General features: G+C 30.9%; 3 protein-coding genes across 5 annotated transcripts; 2 read left to right on the top strand and 1 right to left on the bottom strand.

The window, feature by feature from the left end:
• The first annotated feature begins 1,638 nt into the window (after positions 1-1,638).
• LOC148308448 (uncharacterized) lies at positions 1,639-6,385 on the top strand. Of its 3 annotated transcripts, none has more exons than XM_088261748.1 (8): positions 1,639-1,788; positions 1,902-2,074; positions 2,405-2,539; positions 3,314-3,429; positions 3,527-3,668; positions 3,990-4,110; positions 4,661-4,862; positions 5,354-6,385. In XM_088261748.1, exons 1-8 carry the CDS (start codon positions 1,710-1,712, stop codon positions 5,619-5,621), a joined length of 1,236 nt encoding a protein of 411 aa, XP_088117874.1. In that variant the 5' UTR covers positions 1,639-1,709; the 3' UTR covers positions 5,622-6,385. The 3 variants fall into 3 exon arrangements, with proteins under 3 accessions (XP_088117874.1, XP_088117875.1, XP_088117876.1); XM_088261749.1 differs by having other exon boundaries at positions 1,983-2,074; XM_088261750.1 differs by having other exon boundaries at positions 1,661-1,788; positions 1,838-2,074; positions 5,354-6,384.
• A 426-nt stretch (positions 6,386-6,811) lies between these two features.
• On the top strand, positions 6,812-12,278 carry nSMase (neutral sphingomyelinase). The gene is made up of 6 exons (XM_088261679.1): positions 6,812-6,971; positions 7,621-7,794; positions 8,945-9,128; positions 9,216-9,370; positions 10,616-10,814; positions 11,690-12,278. The coding sequence occupies exons 1-6, from the start codon at positions 6,925-6,927 to the stop codon at positions 12,131-12,133; spliced, it is 1,203 nt and encodes a 400-aa protein (XP_088117805.1). The 5' UTR covers positions 6,812-6,924; the 3' UTR covers positions 12,134-12,278.
• Positions 12,279-16,598: 4,320 nt separating this feature from the next.
• LOC148308450 (transmembrane protein 184C-like) lies at positions 16,599-20,936 on the bottom strand. The gene is made up of 6 exons (XM_088261678.1): positions 20,624-20,936; positions 20,305-20,544; positions 19,846-20,127; positions 19,009-19,111; positions 18,697-18,871; positions 16,599-17,863 (listed from the first exon to the last, which is right to left on the bottom strand). The coding sequence occupies exons 1-6, from the start codon at positions 20,884-20,886 to the stop codon at positions 17,580-17,582; spliced, it is 1,347 nt and encodes a 448-aa protein (XP_088117804.1). The 5' UTR covers positions 20,887-20,936; the 3' UTR covers positions 16,599-17,579.
• Positions 20,937-21,045: the final 109 nt, after the last annotated feature.

The raw sequence follows: 21,045 nt of genomic DNA on the forward strand, positions 1-21,045 counted from the left end.
TTTTTAAAGTATCTATCTATGTATAAAATAAATGTTAACAATTGGACTGATGTACTTAAATGGGATATGATTGCATATGAAATAATGCTTTGCATAGGAAACTTGGTATGACCAATAATGCTTACACAAGTAAGATTTTTGATGTTGTAATTTGTAACAGATAATTGATTTGTGCTTCATGTGTTTTCATATATTTAGGCATTAGTATCAAATAATAAAATATAACTGATATTTTATTAAATGTTACTGGATTTTAATATGTTAGGTTGACATAAAAGTTTTAAGGTTGTACCACGCCTACAATAAAAAATATATATTTACTCACTGTCATATATCTTGCATGCAATTGATTTATTTTATGTGTCTTGTGCAAAAATAAAACATTACATTCAGTGTAAACGCAGTGTAATGCAGTTGAACTTCCATATTGTAATGAAATTCTATTTAGGTAAGTTTTCTCAATAGTGAGTTTTATTATTGAACATTGAACATTTAGGGCGTTTGTGCACTACACATAATTTTACCGCCCGGCAGTCCGGTTTTGAAAAATGAAAGCGACTACGACAGTTTAGCGTGAATTTACACACAACGTGTTCACACACCGATCCGAAGAAAGATGGACAAAAGTATAAGCTAATCCAAGCCAATCATCCGTTTTATATGCTAACTGACGTGCCGGACAGTAAAATTCCATGTTATTCCATGGAGTGTAGGCCCTTAGGATATGTTTTACCTTCCATAATATAATGAACATTTTCTTTCTTTTAAACAAAACGTTTTCCAAAAATTTGTCTTCCCTCAATACCGTGCTCATAATAATTAAGTGTCTAATATGATATCAATACTCGGTATATTATTTTTACCCAAGAACTTTTTTACATGCAGCTGTAGGTTATTATTAAAGGAATTACCAAATTTGGGATAGTAAACCACGCACTTTGACCGTCAATGTCCAGTTTACGCAAAGAAATATGAGAGAAAAAAACTAATTATCTTTTAGTGTACAGTGCAACACAATATCTTAGGATGCGTTGAGTATGTGGTAATTCCATTGAATATTTCAATATATTCTTTACCATCATTTTTCTATGTGATGTACTTTTTTATTATTATGATTTACCTTTGGGATATAGAAGTTCAACTGTAATTTGATAATGCTTGTATCTTGTATAATAATATAATTTTTCTAATTTTCCAAGCTCCATAATAATTTTTACAGCTTAAAAAAAAAGAAACTATAACTGCATAAAATATGTTAAGGCTATATTTTTAAAATGTATTTTTAAATGTATTCGATGTTTGTAAATATTATTTATAAATTAAACTAATTTGAAATTATTTGTGTTTTTTTTTAGTTACATACTATAATAATCACTAGAAAGGGTATTGTAGGAGCAGGGGTTGATTTATGAGGAATATATTAATGAATGGACGGTCCACCTTTTTAACTTTTGTATAATGCTTGGATATGAAAAAAATGTCATTAGATATACTTACTAAAATATTTTATTTGAAATGCTTCAATATTAATGCGGTGGTGAGTGAGATATTTAATTTATGAGTATCTACTTTTAAATGTCTACAAAAATACATTTGAAACAAGAACATCCACATTTATTGTCTTCCAAACATTTAATAAAATTAACGCTTTTACCATTTGTCAATTAATGTCTTTATTTTTGTAATTCATATTATATTATTATACAAGAATGGTGTCCGAGAGTTTACCAAATATTTGTACGCCCAAAGACTGCTCAAGATTGCAGAGACATTCCTCTACAAAACCAGGTTTGTTAAAAATATTTTTGACATTGTCTAAATACATATTTTATTGTAGTTTTCATCCTTCTTAACTTTGCTATGAGGTATTATATATTTGGGATATATTCACAAATATTTAGATAAAGCATCATGCTCTTTGCATGATGATATTCACAATGTGATTGATACAATGGGTCCACCTACTCCAATGTTCCCTATAGATGTTGGATGTGAATCTGCCTGTGATACAACCATTTCGTCTAATATCTCTGAGAACACAGTAACCAACTCATCAAATACATCATATGTAGAGGTACTCATTTTCAATTATTCAATCACTTTATTAATACTTTTCTTAAAGTTTTGTTGAATATTTTTGTGAAAGGAATTAAATTTGTTAATCTCACAAATTCAGATTTGTATTTCAATTGCTTATTATTCAGTATACATATAAGAAAGTCCTCCAAAATTTAATTACTTTTGTTCAATTAAGTTAGCTTTAGTATCTAGTATTTACTATATTTTGGTATTTAGTATTTATGGGTCTAATTTTATTTACATAATGAGAGATGTAGAAGTTTCTTTGTAGCTTTATTTACTAAAAAAAGTGAATTTATAAGTTATATTGAATATTTTATTTGAGGTTCTGATAAAAAATCATCACAAGAATAAAAACTCAAAAACGTCAGAAGACTCTCAAATAAGAACTAAAGGTCCAATTACTACGAGTCATACTGGTGTTCAAACGGAAACAAAAAATACCAAAGTACAATTTCAGGTATGTTAATAAAACAAATACAAAATATGTACATATATATTATAGGTACATCACCTAATTACTAAACTTCATATTCGCTTCCTACATGGAGCTTCCTATGGAGTCTAAAAACTATCTAGACTCCAGCTGCTTTGCATCCTCCCAAATTAGGTTTGCACCCTGAAGTTTAGATTTAGAAAATTGCTGACAAATTATCAGTATTGGGAACTTGTTGCCCTCTAAAAGAAACGAGCTTTATGAAAGCTGTCGGAAGGCATGCGAAGTATATGGCAAAAAGAACTGAATAGCTTTTTTATGGCAACAGCTGTGATATTGCGTTGCTTGCTATTTATGCCTTACTTCCTTGTTCCTTACAAATTCAATGCCCTTTGCCTAAAATTTGTAATAGACACCCATTTTCAAAGCTAATGGCTATTCTGGGCCTTTGTAAGGTGTTTTATTTCACAGCCATATAAGAGGATTAATGTAATGCAAGCAATTTTCAGCATTTGGACTTCAAATTATCTCCAGATTACCTTCATAGTATGTATTGCACAAATTATGAATTAATTATAATGACCCTAAACATCTGATCAACGACCACTGCTGACAATTCGTCGGCAGTTCTCGTCAGAACTTCGGGATGCAGATCTGACTTGGGAGGATGCAAGGGAGCTGGCAGCCGACAGAAAAGCCTGGAGACAGTTTGTGGACTCCATATGTTCCACATAGGGAGCGGAAATGGTTTAATTAAATTAATTATTAAACATCTGATACTGATAAAATGTTTATTAGGACGGCATCAGCAGTGCTTCTTCATCCCCTATTTATAAAAAGGAAATGGAAAATTTGGAGCCAGTAAGATATTCAAGTGGAATTATATCAAATCGATCTGCATGTCCATATGCACCGTAATAATTTTTATTACAATAAATATGTTTTAAATGAGAAAATATTTTATACTATTTAAGACATTCTTAAAAATTACTCTTTATTTATTTTATTTAGATGCAGTCATTACATGAACCAAAGTAATACTGCTACTAATTACAATGAAGCAAAAAATATGAAAAACTATTCTGGATTTATGAATAATTATAAAAACACAACATTCAACGATCATCGGCCTGTAGAAAATACAAATTCAAGGGTAATTATGTAATTACATTATATAAATCACCTAATAAAATCATTGGCAGGCGTAGGCGGTAGTAGGAGAGTGGACAGTATACTGTTTTGGTCAGGTAATGGAGTTGGAGACCATGAGCATCAAAACATAGATACTATTTATGAGTGCCCATTTGTAGATATCATATTAATAGTCAATATAATATCCATAAAGTTAATTCTGTGTCTTGCAGCTAAGGTTAAAAATACAGATGCCAATGTTTCCAAGGTTTCTTCCTACACAGGGAGGGAGGTTTGCATTTTTTTATTGCTTAGTAAAAAGATTAACATGCTTTGCTTTCAGGACCAAGCTGGTGATGTATGGAAACAAAATTCTACAACTGCCGGATATGGATATAAAGCTGACAATCCATATCAAAATCGTCATACCATTTATCCTGGGGAAGCTTGTGTCAATCTACCTGGTAAACTCTTTTCTCATGAATTGATCTCATCTTATGTGAACTATTGCTTGTCTGAGAGATTTCATGGTCATTGACTAAAATGTGAATTTCATCTCTAATGTTAATGATGTTTAATTTTTTTAAGGTAAAGGGCCACCAATTTCAAACCATTGTGTCATCGTTTTAAATATGCATTACCCTTTACAGTTATGATTGTATATACATATCAACTCATTCATTGCAAATTTTTATAAATGACAGTTAGGAAAAGATCATTATGTTTTGTAAATCTTTTAAATATAAACATACATTTCATTTGGGAAAAAAATACTTAGTACTGATTAAAGGGTTGCTCCAATGTGCTCAATTTTTCCAAATCAAATATACCCGTATTTATTTGGAGTAGATTTTTTTCTGAAAAAAACAATCTTCAGCTCTCTGGTATTTACAATAATTGGTCGGGCTAGGGTCGATATAATATATGCAAATATGATTCTGTTTACTTGTCGTATTTTGTATTTCAGCTCAATATTATAAGCGCGTGTTAATTTAAGTATTATTTGATCAACAGGGTTCACAGAAAAGGCAGAGCTTTATTATTTTGATCACGGAAATGCAGCATTCTATAATACAACTGATTGTCCACCTGCCATATGTGCTGATTATTTAGCTGAAAAAACAGAAATTGCAGCGACGAGGTTTTGGGCACAAATATTTGGAATGGCTAATGTCGCAATATCTCTTGTTACTTCATTTGTTTTGCAGTTAGTGAGGTAAAGTCAATTTTAACCCAGTTTTTGGTAGTTAGTATTATAGCAATCACTATTGCAAGAAAGTGCAATCTTATATTTAACTGCAATTACATTATAATTCAGAGTGAAGGAGATTTGCTATATTGACAAAAGGAATAGTTGTTAGAAAATGCAGAATAGAAACAATAGTCAGAGTACTCAGGGCTGCAAGCGTATACTCATACTACCTTGCATAACTTGGGAACTGTTTATATTGTACAAGTTCTTTTGTGATTAAACCTTTTCCTTCACCCTGCCATCCTTTACTTGTGTCATCTGTATTTTATCAAATATTTTCCATACTTTATTTGGGGAGTTGGACTGAAGGATTGACTACCTTACCATTATGTAATTGGTGATCAAATTGACACCATATCAATCTGAAATGGTACTCTATGTTCTATCTGGGTGCGGATAGTGGTCAAAGAAAAAAAAAATTCAATTAAAAAAAAACATTTTTGTTTCTGTTTCAGATTTATTCTCTTCAGTATTGTCCGTCCATTGACGGTTGGATTAATTCAACTATTTTCAGATTATTTTTTGAAGCCGTTACTTACATCACTGTTCAATGGTTTAATTCAACCACCATTGATTTTTATATTCAATATATTGACATCCATAAGAGATATTTTTGAACCAATAGCACACTCTTTTGGCTTTTTCTTTAAAGAAATTTCAGTCATATTTCGTGCATTCAGATTAGTGGAAATCAAAAAAGTTGAAAGCAGTAGAATAGTCTGAAATTATTTTGTGGGGTATGCTTATCTAGATATTTTATTTGTAATGATATAAAAAGGGAAACAAGAATGTTGGTATGTTAAGTATTGAATTATTTTTTTAATGTTTTTATTTTGTAGGTATATAATATATAATTACCTATACTAGGTACCTTTATTGACCCCTTGTACATACACTATTGTAATATATTGTTTTTAATTTTAATAATTTTTTTATAATATACATCATATGAATTTTACATTATCTTTGATTCCAACAAACACTAAAATATTTTCAATAAGATAATTTTTTCTCGGATGAAACTCATATAAAAATAAATCTTCAAATCTCTGAGTAAAATATGATTTAGCGGTTATGACGGGATGGATACGTAGGAGGGGTCAATATATTTGATAGATGTAGATTTGTACTTAGTTGTGTTGAAAGTGTGTTGAAACATTTTTTGTACATTTTACTATTAAATATATGATATATCTATTTGTACAAATGTCTTGTTCATTTAGTACTTTGAAGAAGGAATAACAACATATGAAAACCATTTTCGCAGAGTAGGTTTTAAGTTTTTTTTTGTCAAAACTGTATAAAATATATGTATACCTACAAAAAGCAAACTTACAATTATCTTGGACTGTATTTAATCGGTTGCCGATTATCAAAAATATATTTTTTGTAACCACCAGGATTGTATTCCTGTGGTAGTGTCAGTTTTCTGTTGCTAAAGTCTGGTTCCTATTCCCAGTCCACCATGACTTGGAACCAATTTTTTAAATCTCTAAGCATACTTAATTTAAAATATCTGAAAAATAATAGCGAGAAAATCAGTTTTAACCATAAAATTTAAAAAAATATATTTTATATAATATATATTATTGTGGTAATGTATTTTGTACTTGGAGAAAAAAAATAAGGGTATGTATTAAAATATGGATGAAGACACTGGAGAGTTTTGATTTTTTTTAAAATCTTAAACACATATTACATTCTATCGAAATTTCAACCCCATTTTCGTTTCGCCATATTAATTTGAAGAATTCCCGAGGGATCCGGATTTTTTCCATAGTAAAAATGTTTTTGACTGCAAACTTTATAAAACTACGCCATTTAAAAAAATTCCAACACGCTCTAGATAAATTTGCTGGGCTACAAAGATTTTCGCTCTATGGCAGCACTGGAGTTTGAATATGATCTGTGGGTTTTGAAGTGCAATCTATGGTTTAATGGTTGAACTGTCACTTTGACTTATGTTTGTATTTTGTGGGTTTCTGGTTCTAATTCTCAATAATTCTTATTCCTATTTTTTTTTGCAATGGCACTTTCTGACATATACGTTAAAGTTATAACCCTAAATTGCTGGTAAGTAGTACATTTTCTACTTTATTCAACAAAATATAACAGTAATTTTTGGAGTGTATTCATTGACTTTTTTACACAATAAAAGTATCATAAAGTCTCAGTTATCATTTAGTGGTAGTTTTATTTTTAATAATTTATTAACTGAAAGCAACTTATATGGTACATTTTTCGAGTGAACTGACTTACTACAAAGCTTTCTTTATATAAATTGTACAAATGATTTCAAAGATAATGTATTCATAATATATTAATTTCATAAAATACTATTATGTATTTGTCTGCCTCGGTAAAGTGGTGGTTGTTTCATTTAATTATCATAAAGAGTTCTCAAATTGGATTCTAGGTATTTAAGTTCTCAAATTGGATTCCTAGGTATGTATTGAAAGTGTTCATAAGACAGGTTACGAAGAACAATTTTTTGTGTTGCCAAATATTAATTTTTCTTCCTTAATGTGCACTGAAACTACCATTTTGCCTTCACATAATTTACGATTAAGATAACAGAATTCTACCGTACAATGCAGTACACACTATACGTCACTGGGTATGGGCAAAACTAGTTTATTATCCCTATAATTTTTTTATATTATTTATATTTTCTCTACTAATTCATTTGTTCTCAGATGTTTTCATTAATCCAATGTTTTAGGGGGATTCCATATATTTCCAAGGATAGGATACTGAGAATGGAAGCTATAGCGTCGTATTTATCAAAAGGTCTCCATGATATTGTTAGTTTGCAAGAAATATGGGATGATAATGACTTTATTAGGATTCGGAATAAAGTAATTGATGTTCTTCCGTATTCGCATTACTTTTACAGGTAAGCCACATTGTATTTGTAGAAGATGTTTTATAGAGTTACTAGGGATACTATACATACCAGTGGCGTGCCTAGGGTTTACCAGTAAGGCAAGCCCATTATTTTTCATATTCGTGAATACATGATGTACCTATAATTTCTTCACCTCATATCATTCCCAGTATGGTAAGCACCCAGAAAGTATTATAAATATATACAATGTATTGTAATTATTGTAAAAATATGCTAACATGTAACTTTTGTAAGTTATAGCCATCAGCTTGAAATAAAGAAAATGTTTACTAAAATAAAATATTTTCCTCAGATATTAACCATAACCAATAAGTACCATCACCATATAATGGCATGCATAGTGTTTAATAATCATGATGTGTTTAATAATGATGATGATAATTTAAAAATAGTCATGCATTAATTATGTATTTTCAATCATTTGGTCTAGATTTAATCATTTTTATTTGGAGTTGTTAGGCAAGCCGAGCTTTTGGGCTTCTAGGGAAGTACTGCCACTGATACATACATATCTATATTTCACTACATATGCAAGTTTTGGAAAACAAAGATAACTCTAGTTCTTTCTTAAAACTCCGAACCTGTCAAATGTTGTTGAAGAATGGTGAGTTAGTTATTAGTTGTTTGACGGGTTTATGAATTTTCGTCCGCCTCTTTAGCGTAGTAGTTAGCGCGCTAGGCTACAATGCTAGAGATCCCAGGTTTGATTCCCAAGAGTGACGAAATAAATATTAGTGAATTTTCAGTCTATATAATATTGATTATATAATATTGATTTAATATGGACTGGTACTTGAAGTAGAAGGCTGATCACCTTTCTTTCGTGTATTTAACAATCAAGATAACATTTTTTCTATACGATGCAGTGCCCTATGCACCATTGGGTGCGGATAAGGGATTAGAAGTATGAATGAAGTATTTTAACAACATGCAATTACAGATTGTATGTCCTACGACCAAAGGATTGTTATCAAGATAAACTGTGTAAAGATTTGAACATACTCAAAATAATTGGTAATGAAGTATTTATTTAAAAACTGAAACATCATGTTAAGAATGTTCGTAAACTCGAGCAATATTAATCTGATGTTCCACTGTGGTTTTTATAAGTAATAAAGTGATTTTATGTTTTTTTTAGTGGAGTCTTGGGATCAGGAGTATGTGTGTTTTCAAAATGGCCGATCGAAGAAGTATTTTTTCATGCTTGGCCATTAAATGGTTATGTTCACATGATACATCACGGAGACTGGTTCGGAGGAAAGGGTGTAGGTTTATGTAAGATAAAATACAACAATCTAACCATCAATTTGTACTCGGCTCACGTAAGAACTTTTGGAATATTATTTCATTATTATGAATATTGTTAGTTTCTCAATCTTTTTAACCTCATGCCTTTTGTTGTTTTGTAGTTACATGCAGAATATAGCACAGAGGATATTTACCTTGCTCATAGAACTTTACAAGCTTTCAATACTGCAGAATTCATCAGAATAACATCCGCCGGTGCTGATCTTAGTATTCTTGCCGGCGATTTAAATACTCAGTCACATGACTTAGCTTACAAGTAAGTGTTGTTTATTTTTAACATGCGATACACAGGCACTCCCAACCTTTTTTTAAATGAAATTTTTATTATAATTTATATTTGAAGCAATAACTTTGTGATTTTCCATTCTATAATTGAAATATAACTTTATTTTTTGACATCTCATCAAAGATGAAGAAGAATATGGAAGTCTGGGCATTTACGGGGCTTACGACCGTCATAGGCTGGTTTAAGTGATCACTTTACACACGTGTAACATTCACCAATTCTACCCATTATTGACAACCACACTACTCAAATTCTTGGAAGTTCTATATATATGAACTAATTTAGAAACCTTGTTCATGAATCACTAAAACTTCACTAGAGACATCTATTGGTGAGATAAAAAGCTTTACATCTCACCAATAGATGTCTCTAGTGAAGTTTTAGTGATTCATGAACAAGGTTTCTAAATTAGTTCATATATATAGAACTTCCAAGAATTTGAGTAGTGTGGTTGTCAATAATGCGTAGAATTGGTGAATGTTACACGTGTGTAAAAAGATCACTTAAACCAGCCTATGACGGTCGTAAGCCCCGTAAATGCCCAGACTTCCATATTCTTCTTCATCTTTGATGAGATGTCAAAAAATAATATGAAAATAACTCCTGTAATTGGAGATAATCCAGATTTTGTGAACAAGTATTTGGACACACTCAAAATGTTGGAAATATAACTTTGTTTTAAAATCACTATAAATATTTTATTATAACTTAATTATAATCTCTACCGGTTTCGAAGCTTGCCAGTAGTCATTATACTTAAGTTATAATAAAATATTTATCTTCTTCTTCTTCTTTCCATGTTCCATGTTCGCTCCCTAGGTGGAGCATATGGCCAACACGAGACATCTCCAAGTCACTCTGTCACGCGCCATCTCCTTGGCTTCCTCCCAGGTCAATCCAGCGTCTCGAAGTTCCGCTGAGTATAGTCGGTGAATGGTTGTACAGCGGCCTTCCGGGGCGCCGGAATCCTCGGGGTCGGAAGAAGAGACATGAGGGGTTGATGCTCTCAGGTGGCATTCTAAGGACATGTCCCAACCTATGTCCACCTTCTCCTCTTCAGGACTTCCAATATGAGGGGCTGTTGAGTTCTTCAAAATACACAAAATATTTATTGTGATTTTAAAACAAAGTTATATTTCAATTATATTAATTTTTATTTTTCTTATCATTGTTTCATATGTGACGAAATTTATGAGAACATGTTTATTTTTACAGAATTATTTGTCAGACTGGTGTTCTGACAGATGCCTGCGTATCTTTACCTCAAATTGAGGTTTCAGAAGAAATTTTAAAAGAGAAATGGGGAACGAATGAAAGAGCTTCCAATTCTTATACAGATCCGAAAGAGGGTCGTCGTTTTCCTAGTGGGAAAAGAATTGATTATATTCTATACAATGCTGGAAAGGACTTTGAGGTAAATTTCAAATATATTGCATGTTACTATACAGTGAAACCTCTCATAACAATTAATTCGCATAGCAAGGAAAAAAAGGAAAAAGTTGCTACCTTAACAAGCAAAAATATGTACATATAACGAGTTACAGAAAAAGGGCAGGTTCCTTTTTCACAACATTCACAAAAAATGTTTCGTTTAATGAGTAAGATTCTGGAATGCATCATGCTCGTTCCACTGTATTAAATAATTAGTTTTTGCATCAATTTGATTGCACAGTACTGGTATTATTGTATTGCATAGTATTGGTCTCATTTTATAAAAATTTTCTTTCACCACTTTGTTGTTTTTCTGGCTCCGATTATTATTTTTGGTTTACCCACATTCCTAAAAATCGGTAGTTATCTATTATTTCTAGTGATTTCTCATTTATCTTAGATAAGATCATCAAGTTTATTTTTATCACTATCAATTTAGTTTTTGCGATGATCTAATTTAATCCTGAGTCAACACTAGTTTTAGTTGCTCTATCTAGAAGATATTGCATTTTAAATTCTGTTGAGGCGACCAATACTCGGCTGTCCAAACTTAAAACACAGTAAGGGTAATTTTTTTAGTACATAGTACATTTTTTGTAATAAAAAAACGTACTACAAAAAAAGTCCCTTACTGTGTTTTGAGTTTGGACAGCCGTACTGTGTCATTAGCAAAAACCATTTTGGATTATAGAATAAACAAAGTAATTTTTTTAGATGCTTGTTTTCATTAGATACTGATTGCATGTATTTTTCTTTGTTTTTAAGTCGTGTATTTTAGTTTGATATTTTTCAACGTATACCTTAACCTTGTTCTGCTTTGCAAAATAGTATTTAACAAAAGAAAATGTTTTGATATAGGTAAGCGTTGAGGAATACAGTCAGCCACTCTCTGATCTCGTACCGAATCAAAAGTTTTCCTACTCGGATCATGAAGCGGTGGCCGCCAAACTGTCTATAAAGAAATCTCCATCTCCAAGGGACCGGTCAATACCGGAGGATTACAAGAAAACATTGGAAGACTCCATACAAGTGTGTAAAGATGCATTAGCCACCCTTCAGTATTCTGGGAGAAGGTATCTCATCTATGCCACAAGTTTGTTTCTTCTCCTACTCACCACCGTCGGAATGGCGGAGAGAACTTATATTGATATTCCGCGGTTGCTTTTAGTAGTCATATTGTTTTACTTTTTATTCATGGGAACATTGTGGAATCGCATGGAACGAAATGGCGTGTTGGCGGGACAAGTGGGAATGGAAACTATTTATAATACATTGACCAAGAAAACTTTAAAATCTCCCTAATCTCAAAGCAGAATTTACACTCTCAATTTTTCAAATAAGTGTGAGTATTTGCTCTTAATTCGTATAAAGATTTTATATTTTTACAGTAAAATATAATTAATTAGAATAATTAAAATTTTACTATGATTAAAAAAATATATATAAAATTCTGATCCCTCATATAATTTTTTTATATGTAATATAATTAATAATTGGAATAAGTTTTTCTTTCTTTCTTTTCAATTCATTTAAATTATCAAATTAATAAATTTTTTATTGATATTTTACTAACAATAAATACAGATTTATTTTGATACATTAATCACCAGTGTATCAGTTTGTATGTATAAGGAAAATGATAAATATTGTTTTCTCACTTTTGATCATTTTAAATAATTTTTAAATTTTTGGTCCTTTAAATTAATGAGATTTTCTATTTCTTTTAAAAATTATGTTAAATTATATTTATAAGCTCAAAGCACACACACTACATATAATTTGTGAGATTACTTTATTCCATAGTTTTAGGTTTATATTATGAACAATGAAATTGATCTAATTACGTACATATGTATTATGTAACTATTATAAGATTTTAAAGTACATATTTACATTACAATTGTATTTTGAACATTTATTAGTTCATTTTTTCTACCCATTGCTATAGGATTTTTTAATACAAATGGTCCAAATTCTGTGCCAATGTGTTTTGGCTAGATCATCAACATTGTCATTCCGTTTCCACTGCATTCTATAAGACAAGTTAGTTTTTTAAAAAATATATTAATATTTATTTCATTAAGTTTGTATACAAAATATTTTATGAAGTTTTGTTTTTGAAGCCAGTATGTATCAAAAAAGATTGAGAAAATTTGAATTTAATTGGATCTTTTGTGATTTGCTTTTTTAGAATGCTTTTTTTAATATAAAAATATGGTGACAATAAATATGGAATGATGCATTAATTCACTGTTTTTTTTTTCCAAATAATCACAATCCATCCAAAGGTGCTCAATTGAGTGTTGGTTGATAATAAAAATGCATATTTTTGTGTTACAATGATTTTTTTATGAAAATATTCACTTAAAACACATGAAACAAAGTGCATCATTATTGCATAATAAATCAATACAAATACAGTATCATCTCACTCATTTGGTACGTCTGTCAGTCTGTAGTCAATACGTAGTCAGATTACTCAAAATGCTGGTCGTATAAAAATAATCAGTTAAATCAATATGTCCGCCTCCGTAGTGTAATGGTCAGCACGCTCGGCTACCGTTCTGGAGGTCCCGGGTTCGATTCCCAAGGGGGGTAAAATAAACATAAGTGATTTTTTCCCTGTAATATTTATTCAATATTACCCTGGACTGGTACCTGAAGCGGAAGGCTGATCACCTTTCCTTCATGTGTAAACGATCAAGATAACACTGCGTTTATATGACGCAGTGCCCTATGCACCATTGGGTGCGGATAAGGGTTTTTTTTTAAATTTTTTTAAATCAATAATTTCATACATTCTAGCAATCCAGCACCATCAGGTTTAAAAAGTATAAAATGAATGAGATTATACTGTAGTAAAGTTACTTATATAGCTTGAATATGATTTAATATTCTTAATAAATGTATTTCCAAAACTTATGTACCTATTATTATATGTATATGTTATGTACTTATTATGTTTATTTTTAAAAATTAAAGAAACTAAAAAACCCTTCTTTGCTTTTTTTAAAATTATATAATAACTTATATATTTTTACAATATTATTTAAAAATATTATTTGAATATATCATGGCTCACAATAAAAATTGTAACTTGAATCTGCAAACTTTACATATCATCGGTTCATTCTCATAAATATTCAATAACACACATTAAAAACAAAAATGCACAAAGATGAATAAGTTGTTTGAGAATAGGAATATGGAAGTGTAGACATTTACAGGGCTTAAAAACTGTCATTGGCTAGTTTAAGTAATCACATTTTTATTCTCCCCGTTTCTGTGTGGCCAGATGACCACTTTACAGATTTAGCCGACTTAAAGTTATTAAAATACATTTATAGAACATGGTTAAATTAAAAATATAGCTATGATTTTGTAAACGTTTTACAAAAGATTATTTTAAAATTTTCAAAACGAGTTACAATTATAATTCACCATGAATGTCAATATTATCTTAATTGTTATCAATAATTAAGTTAAAGATATAAATCTTTTAGATTTTTTGAAGAGTCATTATTGCTGTAATGAGATAATTAAATTATTCAATAAACTGTTTTGTCTGTTGAGATAAAGAAAAGACTTCATTTGAAAACGAGGCGATAGAAATAATACATAATATTGTATCATAATACATAAGTTTGCAATAGAATTATCAAGTAGCCATTTTTTTCATTTAATTTGTAGAAAAAACTTTTAAATTTTACGTTTAAACAGTTGACATGACATTTAATAATCATTGTAAAAAGCTTAATTAAATGTCATGATATAAAAATTATTGTCTTGAAATTAAAATACATTATATTCAATTTCAGCTTGAAGACTATGGCCATTTCCCAGTTAAAAAAGTATTCAATACATGTCAGCAGTTGCAGTGTAAACTAATGTGTGTGTAAAAAAAATAGATCGTTCTTATCCATTTATAATTCATAAACAATTTTAAAAGAAAAAAAATATTTAATAATCTAATATCACTGAATAAAATTATGATCAAATTTAAGTAATTATGAGTAAAAATCCAAAAAAGTCATTCACACAAATAGCAGTAACACTAATGTTGAAATAAGATTATGTAGATCACAGGTTCCCAACCTTTTTGGTCTAGCGCCCCCTGTCAAAATTTATTGTCAATGGGAGGAAGGAAATTGCCAGAATCTTGTTTGAGATCATAGTGGATACGCGCCCAATCCTTGTTTTTAAAATTTTCAAGTATTTAGTAATGTAATTTGTAATATTTAAAAACATTTTAATTATATGCACAGTTATGAATGAGGAGTATACTAATATTAACACACTTAGGACGGGTATTTTTTAAACCTGCGGACTGCTGGCACGGGAATTGATAATGATGTACATGTAGCTAAGACCGTAACAAAGAGATTGGTACATAATATTAATATAAAAACACTAAATATGTAATTCCTTCATTTCTGACTTGGAAAGGAGGCCAGCGCAGAAGGTAAAAATACCCTTCCCGTCCTTGAGCATCAATCAACCGAACGGGTAAAAATACCTTTCCCGTCTTTAGTGTGTTAAGATTTATTTATTGAATGATACATCATTTTTTTTAAATCTACACAACATTTCTAACACAATAGTTGCTTGCATTTATTGTTTCATATATTTTTCGAGATCACAGATATTCATTTTTCAAAACATTCAACCTTATCTAAACAAAGAAATAAATGCTCTTAATCCTCATTAAAAAAAAATTAAAATACTTTTTATAAAAAATGGAAATATTTTTAATTACTTCCATTTTATATACCTCTATAAAAACAAGATTTTTATACATATCTCAAGCGACAAATAAGTTAATGAGATGGAAGCATTGAAGTTTGGACATTTACAGATCTTACGACCTGTTATTAAAGATAACTTTATACACTGTATAACAAACACCATTTAAATTTAATTATCCATTTATTGACAACCTTTCACATACAAATTTCAGTGTTGCCATCCATCTGTTGAAATATCATGTAAAGTAGTTAGAGCTAAAACTGTAATTTATGTATGTGAGATTCTTTCTGATTGACTTCACTAACTACCAAGTGCCTATTTCCATCTCAAAGCATCTTTCTGTTGAGATTTGAATAAAAATCTTGATAAAATCCTCCGGTAGGGTTAAATCCAGTATTTGTGTGTAAATATTTGTACACACTCAAAATATTGTCAGTATTAACAAATTTGATAGTGTTTGGAGAGATATGGAGTCGTTTATTATTTCATTTTATGACAAAAAGAATTTGGTTAGAGAAATAATAATATAGATAATTATGTAAAGTAACTCCAGATTGAAAACTTCATAAATTATGCAGTTAAATAAAGTAAATAGCAAATAATTTCACTGAAATTGCCTGTTTTCATATTATATGAAAACTGTTGGCACTGAAAAATACATTGTAGTAACAATCCACTGAATACTGGATTCAGACACTTTTCACTCTTCAAATTAATTGAGAGTAAATTTGGTGTTTCCTCAAAACAGTTAATCGGTTTATATAATCAGGAATTCATCTTAGATGAGTTACATATTTCAAGTTGCACTGATCGCAGGTCTTTTCATGGGCCCCAGGATGGTCGGTAAAAGATTGTCAATGTGTTTCCGTGAGTGTCGATTTCAAATAAAATGTAATATTTTTTCATATCATTTTTTAGTTTTACCTTCCATAACTTAAGAAAATAATCTTTTTTAAAAAGAAAAATATTTGTATTCTTGTTTTATAAAAAAAAAATTGATTTCATCCTATTTTTTTACGCCTAAGCGGCCTAATTTATTGAAAATAGGAACTGAATTGTGTTACAGCGGGTTCAAACTTAGAAACTCTGCCTCAGAGTCAATAGCACTAACCAAGGGCCTGACTTAGTTAGATAAAATGAAAAACATAATTCAAAGAATTTTTTTGTCATAATTTAATTACCAAATAAACATAATTTGACGGCCGCTTTGATACCATAGACAAAATACAGACTATTCCAGAGATAAAGATTGCCTTTTATCAAAATGTCAATCATTTCAATTGCTTTGATCCATTTGTCGCATCAGTGAGCACGATTTGTGGAAATATTTGACAATCTTATCGACCTAGGGATCTATTATTTAATATATCCACGTTTGACAAGCACTATTACAATAATTCTCTTATAATTTTTATATTGTCATTCTTATATTTCAGTGCCATATCACCTGCATTGTCAATCATTGTTCTAAAGCAATAATTATATAAACTTGTATTCAAATTTCATCATAATATTCCTAGGGTTAAAAAAAAACTTAACCTTTATGCTCTCTTAAAACTGCACTATTTGAAAATTTGCAATATTGCATGTAAAAAGTCAATGTATAATATATCATGTGTAGTTCACCATGTAATATATCATGTATGTCCGCCTCTGTAGTGTAATGGTCAGCACGCTCGGCTACCGTTCTGTAGGTCCCGGGTTCAATTCCCAGGGGGGGGTCAAATAAATATAAGTGATTTTTTCACTGTAATATTTATTCAATATTACCCTGGACTGGTACCTGAAGCGGAGGGCTGATCACCTTTCCTTCATGTGTAAACGATCAAGATAACACTGCGTTTATATGACGCAGTGCCCTATGCACCATTGGGGTGCGGATAAGGGTTTTATTATTATTATTATTAGTTCACAAGTTACCACATCAAAGGAGTTCCATACATAATGTTTTGCAAAATACAATATACATACATATCTCCATAATTTGATCATATAAGACTATCTAACAGGGTTTACTGGTATTATCAACAGTATCTGGTGTTGTTATTTGATCATCAAGTGTATTAAGGGATGGAAGAGTATTTTCCGTAGCTCCGTATGTACTTCTAATCACCACATCTGCATAGTTCGGAGGTTGGGGCTCATCAGAGAAAGTTGGGGTGTTGACTGATGGATTGGTAATAGAGTTGGATGGGCCAGCGTCGGAAACAAGTCTGGAACTTTCATCTTCACCTCGCGCCAAGTGATATGTAGATTTTCCCCTAAGACGTCTGCTCAATGAGCTGCCTATAAATGAATGAATAAATGATATTGTCATTTGTTTTCATAAAAAAAAAACAACATATTATTAGGCCCCACTTTGACAATAACCCATATTTAACTGAATTGTGTTAAGGATGGGACTGACCGGAGCCCTTTTGTCGTAACATAACACGTTACGATGCGAGCATTTGTATAGTCAGTACAGCGAGCCGAGCGCTCCATCCATAGTCGGAGCGAGGTTACGTTACCATTGAATGCTCCAGTCAGTCTACACCTTTATGTTTAATGCAAGTTTGTTACGATTTAGGTACTTCATAATTCTTAGATTAAATAAATTCAACACTTCAAAGTCAGACAGATATTTATAAAGACATTTATAGATGTTCCAACTCGATAGGGCACCATGTAATTTTTGTATTGATTTTCTTTTTATAAGAAGAGGGTGTCACATAAAAGACTGGAATGGTATAGGAGGTGTCATTTGTTGCTGCAAGCTAATCCACAAGATTGAGACCAGAGAAGACTTGTTTTAAATTGATAAACACACATTAAAACTTATGCAAAGATATCGAGGCGTCCACTAATTACTAATTCTTAGTTGTAGTTCAATAGAATTGAGTCATCATTATGAAAAGGCTTGAGATTTTGATCTTATAAAAAAGGCATGTTTCCAAATTATAACAGGCCCTTAAAAGTTCCGAAAAAAGTATACTAGCATATCAAAATTATATTTACCTCCTTGGAATTAAAAAAAAGCATTAAATAATGTCGAGATAGAATTTGTCAAAAAATAAACATCTGGTTAAAAAAAATGTTAAAGGTGATAATTGCTTGTTATTATTAAAACAAGTACTTACTGACAACACCCAGATGTTCTGAAATATCATTTTTGACATCCGAGACATCCAACATCGCAACAAAAGCCCCAAAACAAGATGGCGTTTCCTCAGATTCCAGTACATATGGCTTATATGAGAAACTATAGTGATGGGCAATAGCAGCTAGGAACATTTCTATACAAATAAGGAAATCCTGAAAACAATTATGTTTATTACTAATTGCATTGCACTGATATTTAACTTAACAAAGTGAAAAATTTCTGCATGACCGCACCATAAGGGTGAGAAAAAATGTAAACATAATTAATAATCTCATTGCATTGTACCCACCTGCAACTTTGAAGAAATTGTTTTGATGGTATCTTGATTATCTGTACCGAATATTGAAGAAATAACTTTGTAGTAAACAAGAACATTGATAATAAATCCTTGGCTGAAAAATGAGAACAATTATTTTTAATGCAAAATATTGTAATGGTTTTCAAATGAGGAGGTTCTCAAGATTTTCATAGACTTCTCAACAGAGATGAATAACAGTATACAGAATCTAGGCATATACAGGGCTTATGGCTTATCATTGGCTAGTTTATCAAGTGATCAATTTAAACAACATTTACCATTCTGCCATGATTGTACATTCATGTGAATAGGTTAGACATGAACCGAATCAATGCTGACCAAAAAAAGAAAAATTTACTTTGTAATTTTTTAGACAGATGTCGATACACATCATGTTTTAAGCTGAAATTAATTCAAAAGTGAGTATCCCGTTCCAACAAATAAAGTTTTGAATCCTAGGTACCACCAAATCACACATTATCTGTGCTAGTTACAGTTTTGTGTTGTATACAGACCTATGTGTTTGTAAATTTGGTTTCTTTTTTATAGTTGTTCTTAATGATATCTCAATTAAATCATATTATTTGAAAATTAAGAGCCTGTACAAATTTTTGTCTAGTTCATCTACTTACTAAGTAATTACAAACACTATCGAAGAATTCTTTTCGCAGGTTTAAAACCCAGTTTCTAATGGCGACAAAACTGGTACATGGTGTTTTTTTCTTCATTTATTTCATATGAGGTCCGTTATGTTAAACACATTATCTGTGTTGTTATTTATCACATTGTGAATCAAAATATGTATTTTTTAACCACAAAATAACTTACAAAAATGAAAAGAAAACCACAGCTTTTATGCAGAGGAATTTTCCGATGGGCTGCATGGGTCTCAATTCAACTCGGTTGGCTTTGTAGAAGAGAACCAGGCAATACATAGCCACAAATTGAGACAAATTATTGATGGCCACCATGTAGGGAAATGCAACATCAGCCCGGAAATCTCCTTCCCCGTACACTCCAGACAATTCGCATATTACAGACAAGAGGGTGGTGACGGGACGCACAACAGTGTACTGCAGGATGCCATGCTTACACATGTGTACGAATTCCCTGAAACACAACACTATCATTTATTAAAATACAGATTATAAATTTGTTTAATAGTTCTTTCCTTAATCATACGCTCCACATGTCCACACCATCTCTTAATTTAATTAACACACCATTCTTAATTTTGAATGTACTTTGCAAACTTGTAAGTAAATACTGTTAAAAATAAAACTTTACCTTCCCATTTCCCACGGAGCTAAACAGCATAGTGGGAATATGTGATAAACTTGTGGCTTCATTTCCAGTGAAGCTTCAAGATCCGTGTCTTCATTTAAGTAATTCAATAAATATTTCATAAAATTATATATCACGTAAGCTTCATAACATTCTCTCAGAGAATCCATGTAGATGGATTGTTCCGGAAACTCCAGTCCAAGCCACGCATTTACGGCGTATATTGGCACCATCCATAGTATCCTGAAATGACGATAAAAAACTGTGAATCACTGATCAAATGGATATCAAAATTCAAAATAAGCCACGAGATTACACATACCTTATTATATGTTTCTGAAGAGACGGCTTGGTGTAATACACAACATGTTGAGTTATTTCCCAAATAGATATAGGAATCGCCAGCAAAACAAAAGCCCCACCGACAAGTGCGCCTTGATCCCTTTTTTGGAACCCATTGTTAATAGAATTCGTAATTAAAATAGGCACTACGATAATAATGATCAACGCATATACTGCAATACACAGAGGCCTTATCCATGCTCTCCATTGGCGCAAACATGATGAAAAACACTCGCAACACATCTTATTTTCTACATGTCTTCCGTTGTTTTCCTCGAAATGACAGCAAAAGCAAACCAAGTAAACGTCATTCTTACAGATGACTGTATTTGGTATTGCTAGTTCTAAAACAGGATGAACGCAATAAAAAGAATATGTAGTAAAATATTTTCATATGCTTAA

This window comes from Brachycentrus maculatus, unplaced genomic scaffold (genome assembly GCF_059751285.1).
Source record: "Brachycentrus maculatus isolate JH-2025_06_01 unplaced genomic scaffold, ASM5975128v1 h1tg000166l, whole genome shotgun sequence".
In the NCBI taxonomy this organism is placed as follows: Eukaryota; Metazoa; Arthropoda; class Insecta; order Trichoptera; family Brachycentridae; genus Brachycentrus; species Brachycentrus maculatus.

Coding starts and splice junctions, on each gene's coding strand:
- LOC148308450 (XM_088261678.1), bottom strand. CDS start 20,886: ATGTGTTGCGAGTGTTTTTCATCATGTTTGCGCCAATGGAGAGCATGG. Junction 20,128..20,304: donor GCTCCGTGGGAAATGGGAAG/GTAAAGTTTTAT, acceptor GTTGTGTTTCAG/GGAATTCGTACACATGTGTA. Junction 18,872..19,008: donor CAATTTCTTCAAAGTTGCAG/GTGGGTACAATG, acceptor AATTGTTTTCAG/GATTTCCTTATTTGTATAGA.
- nSMase (XM_088261679.1), top strand. CDS start 6,925: ATGGCACTTTCTGACATATACGTTAAAGTTATAACCCTAAATTGCTG. Junction 7,795..8,944: donor TATTCGCATTACTTTTACAG/GTAAGCCACATT, acceptor TGTTTTTTTTAG/TGGAGTCTTGGGATCAGGAG. Junction 10,815..11,689: donor ATGCTGGAAAGGACTTTGAG/GTAAATTTCAAA, acceptor GTTTTGATATAG/GTAAGCGTTGAGGAATACAG.
- LOC148308448 (XM_088261748.1), top strand. CDS start 1,710: ATGGTGTCCGAGAGTTTACCAAATATTTGTACGCCCAAAGACTGCTCA. Junction 2,075..2,404: donor CAAATACATCATATGTAGAG/GTACTCATTTTC, acceptor ATTTTATTTGAG/GTTCTGATAAAAAATCATCA. Junction 3,430..3,526: donor TCTGCATGTCCATATGCACC/GTAATAATTTTT, acceptor TATTTTATTTAG/ATGCAGTCATTACATGAACC.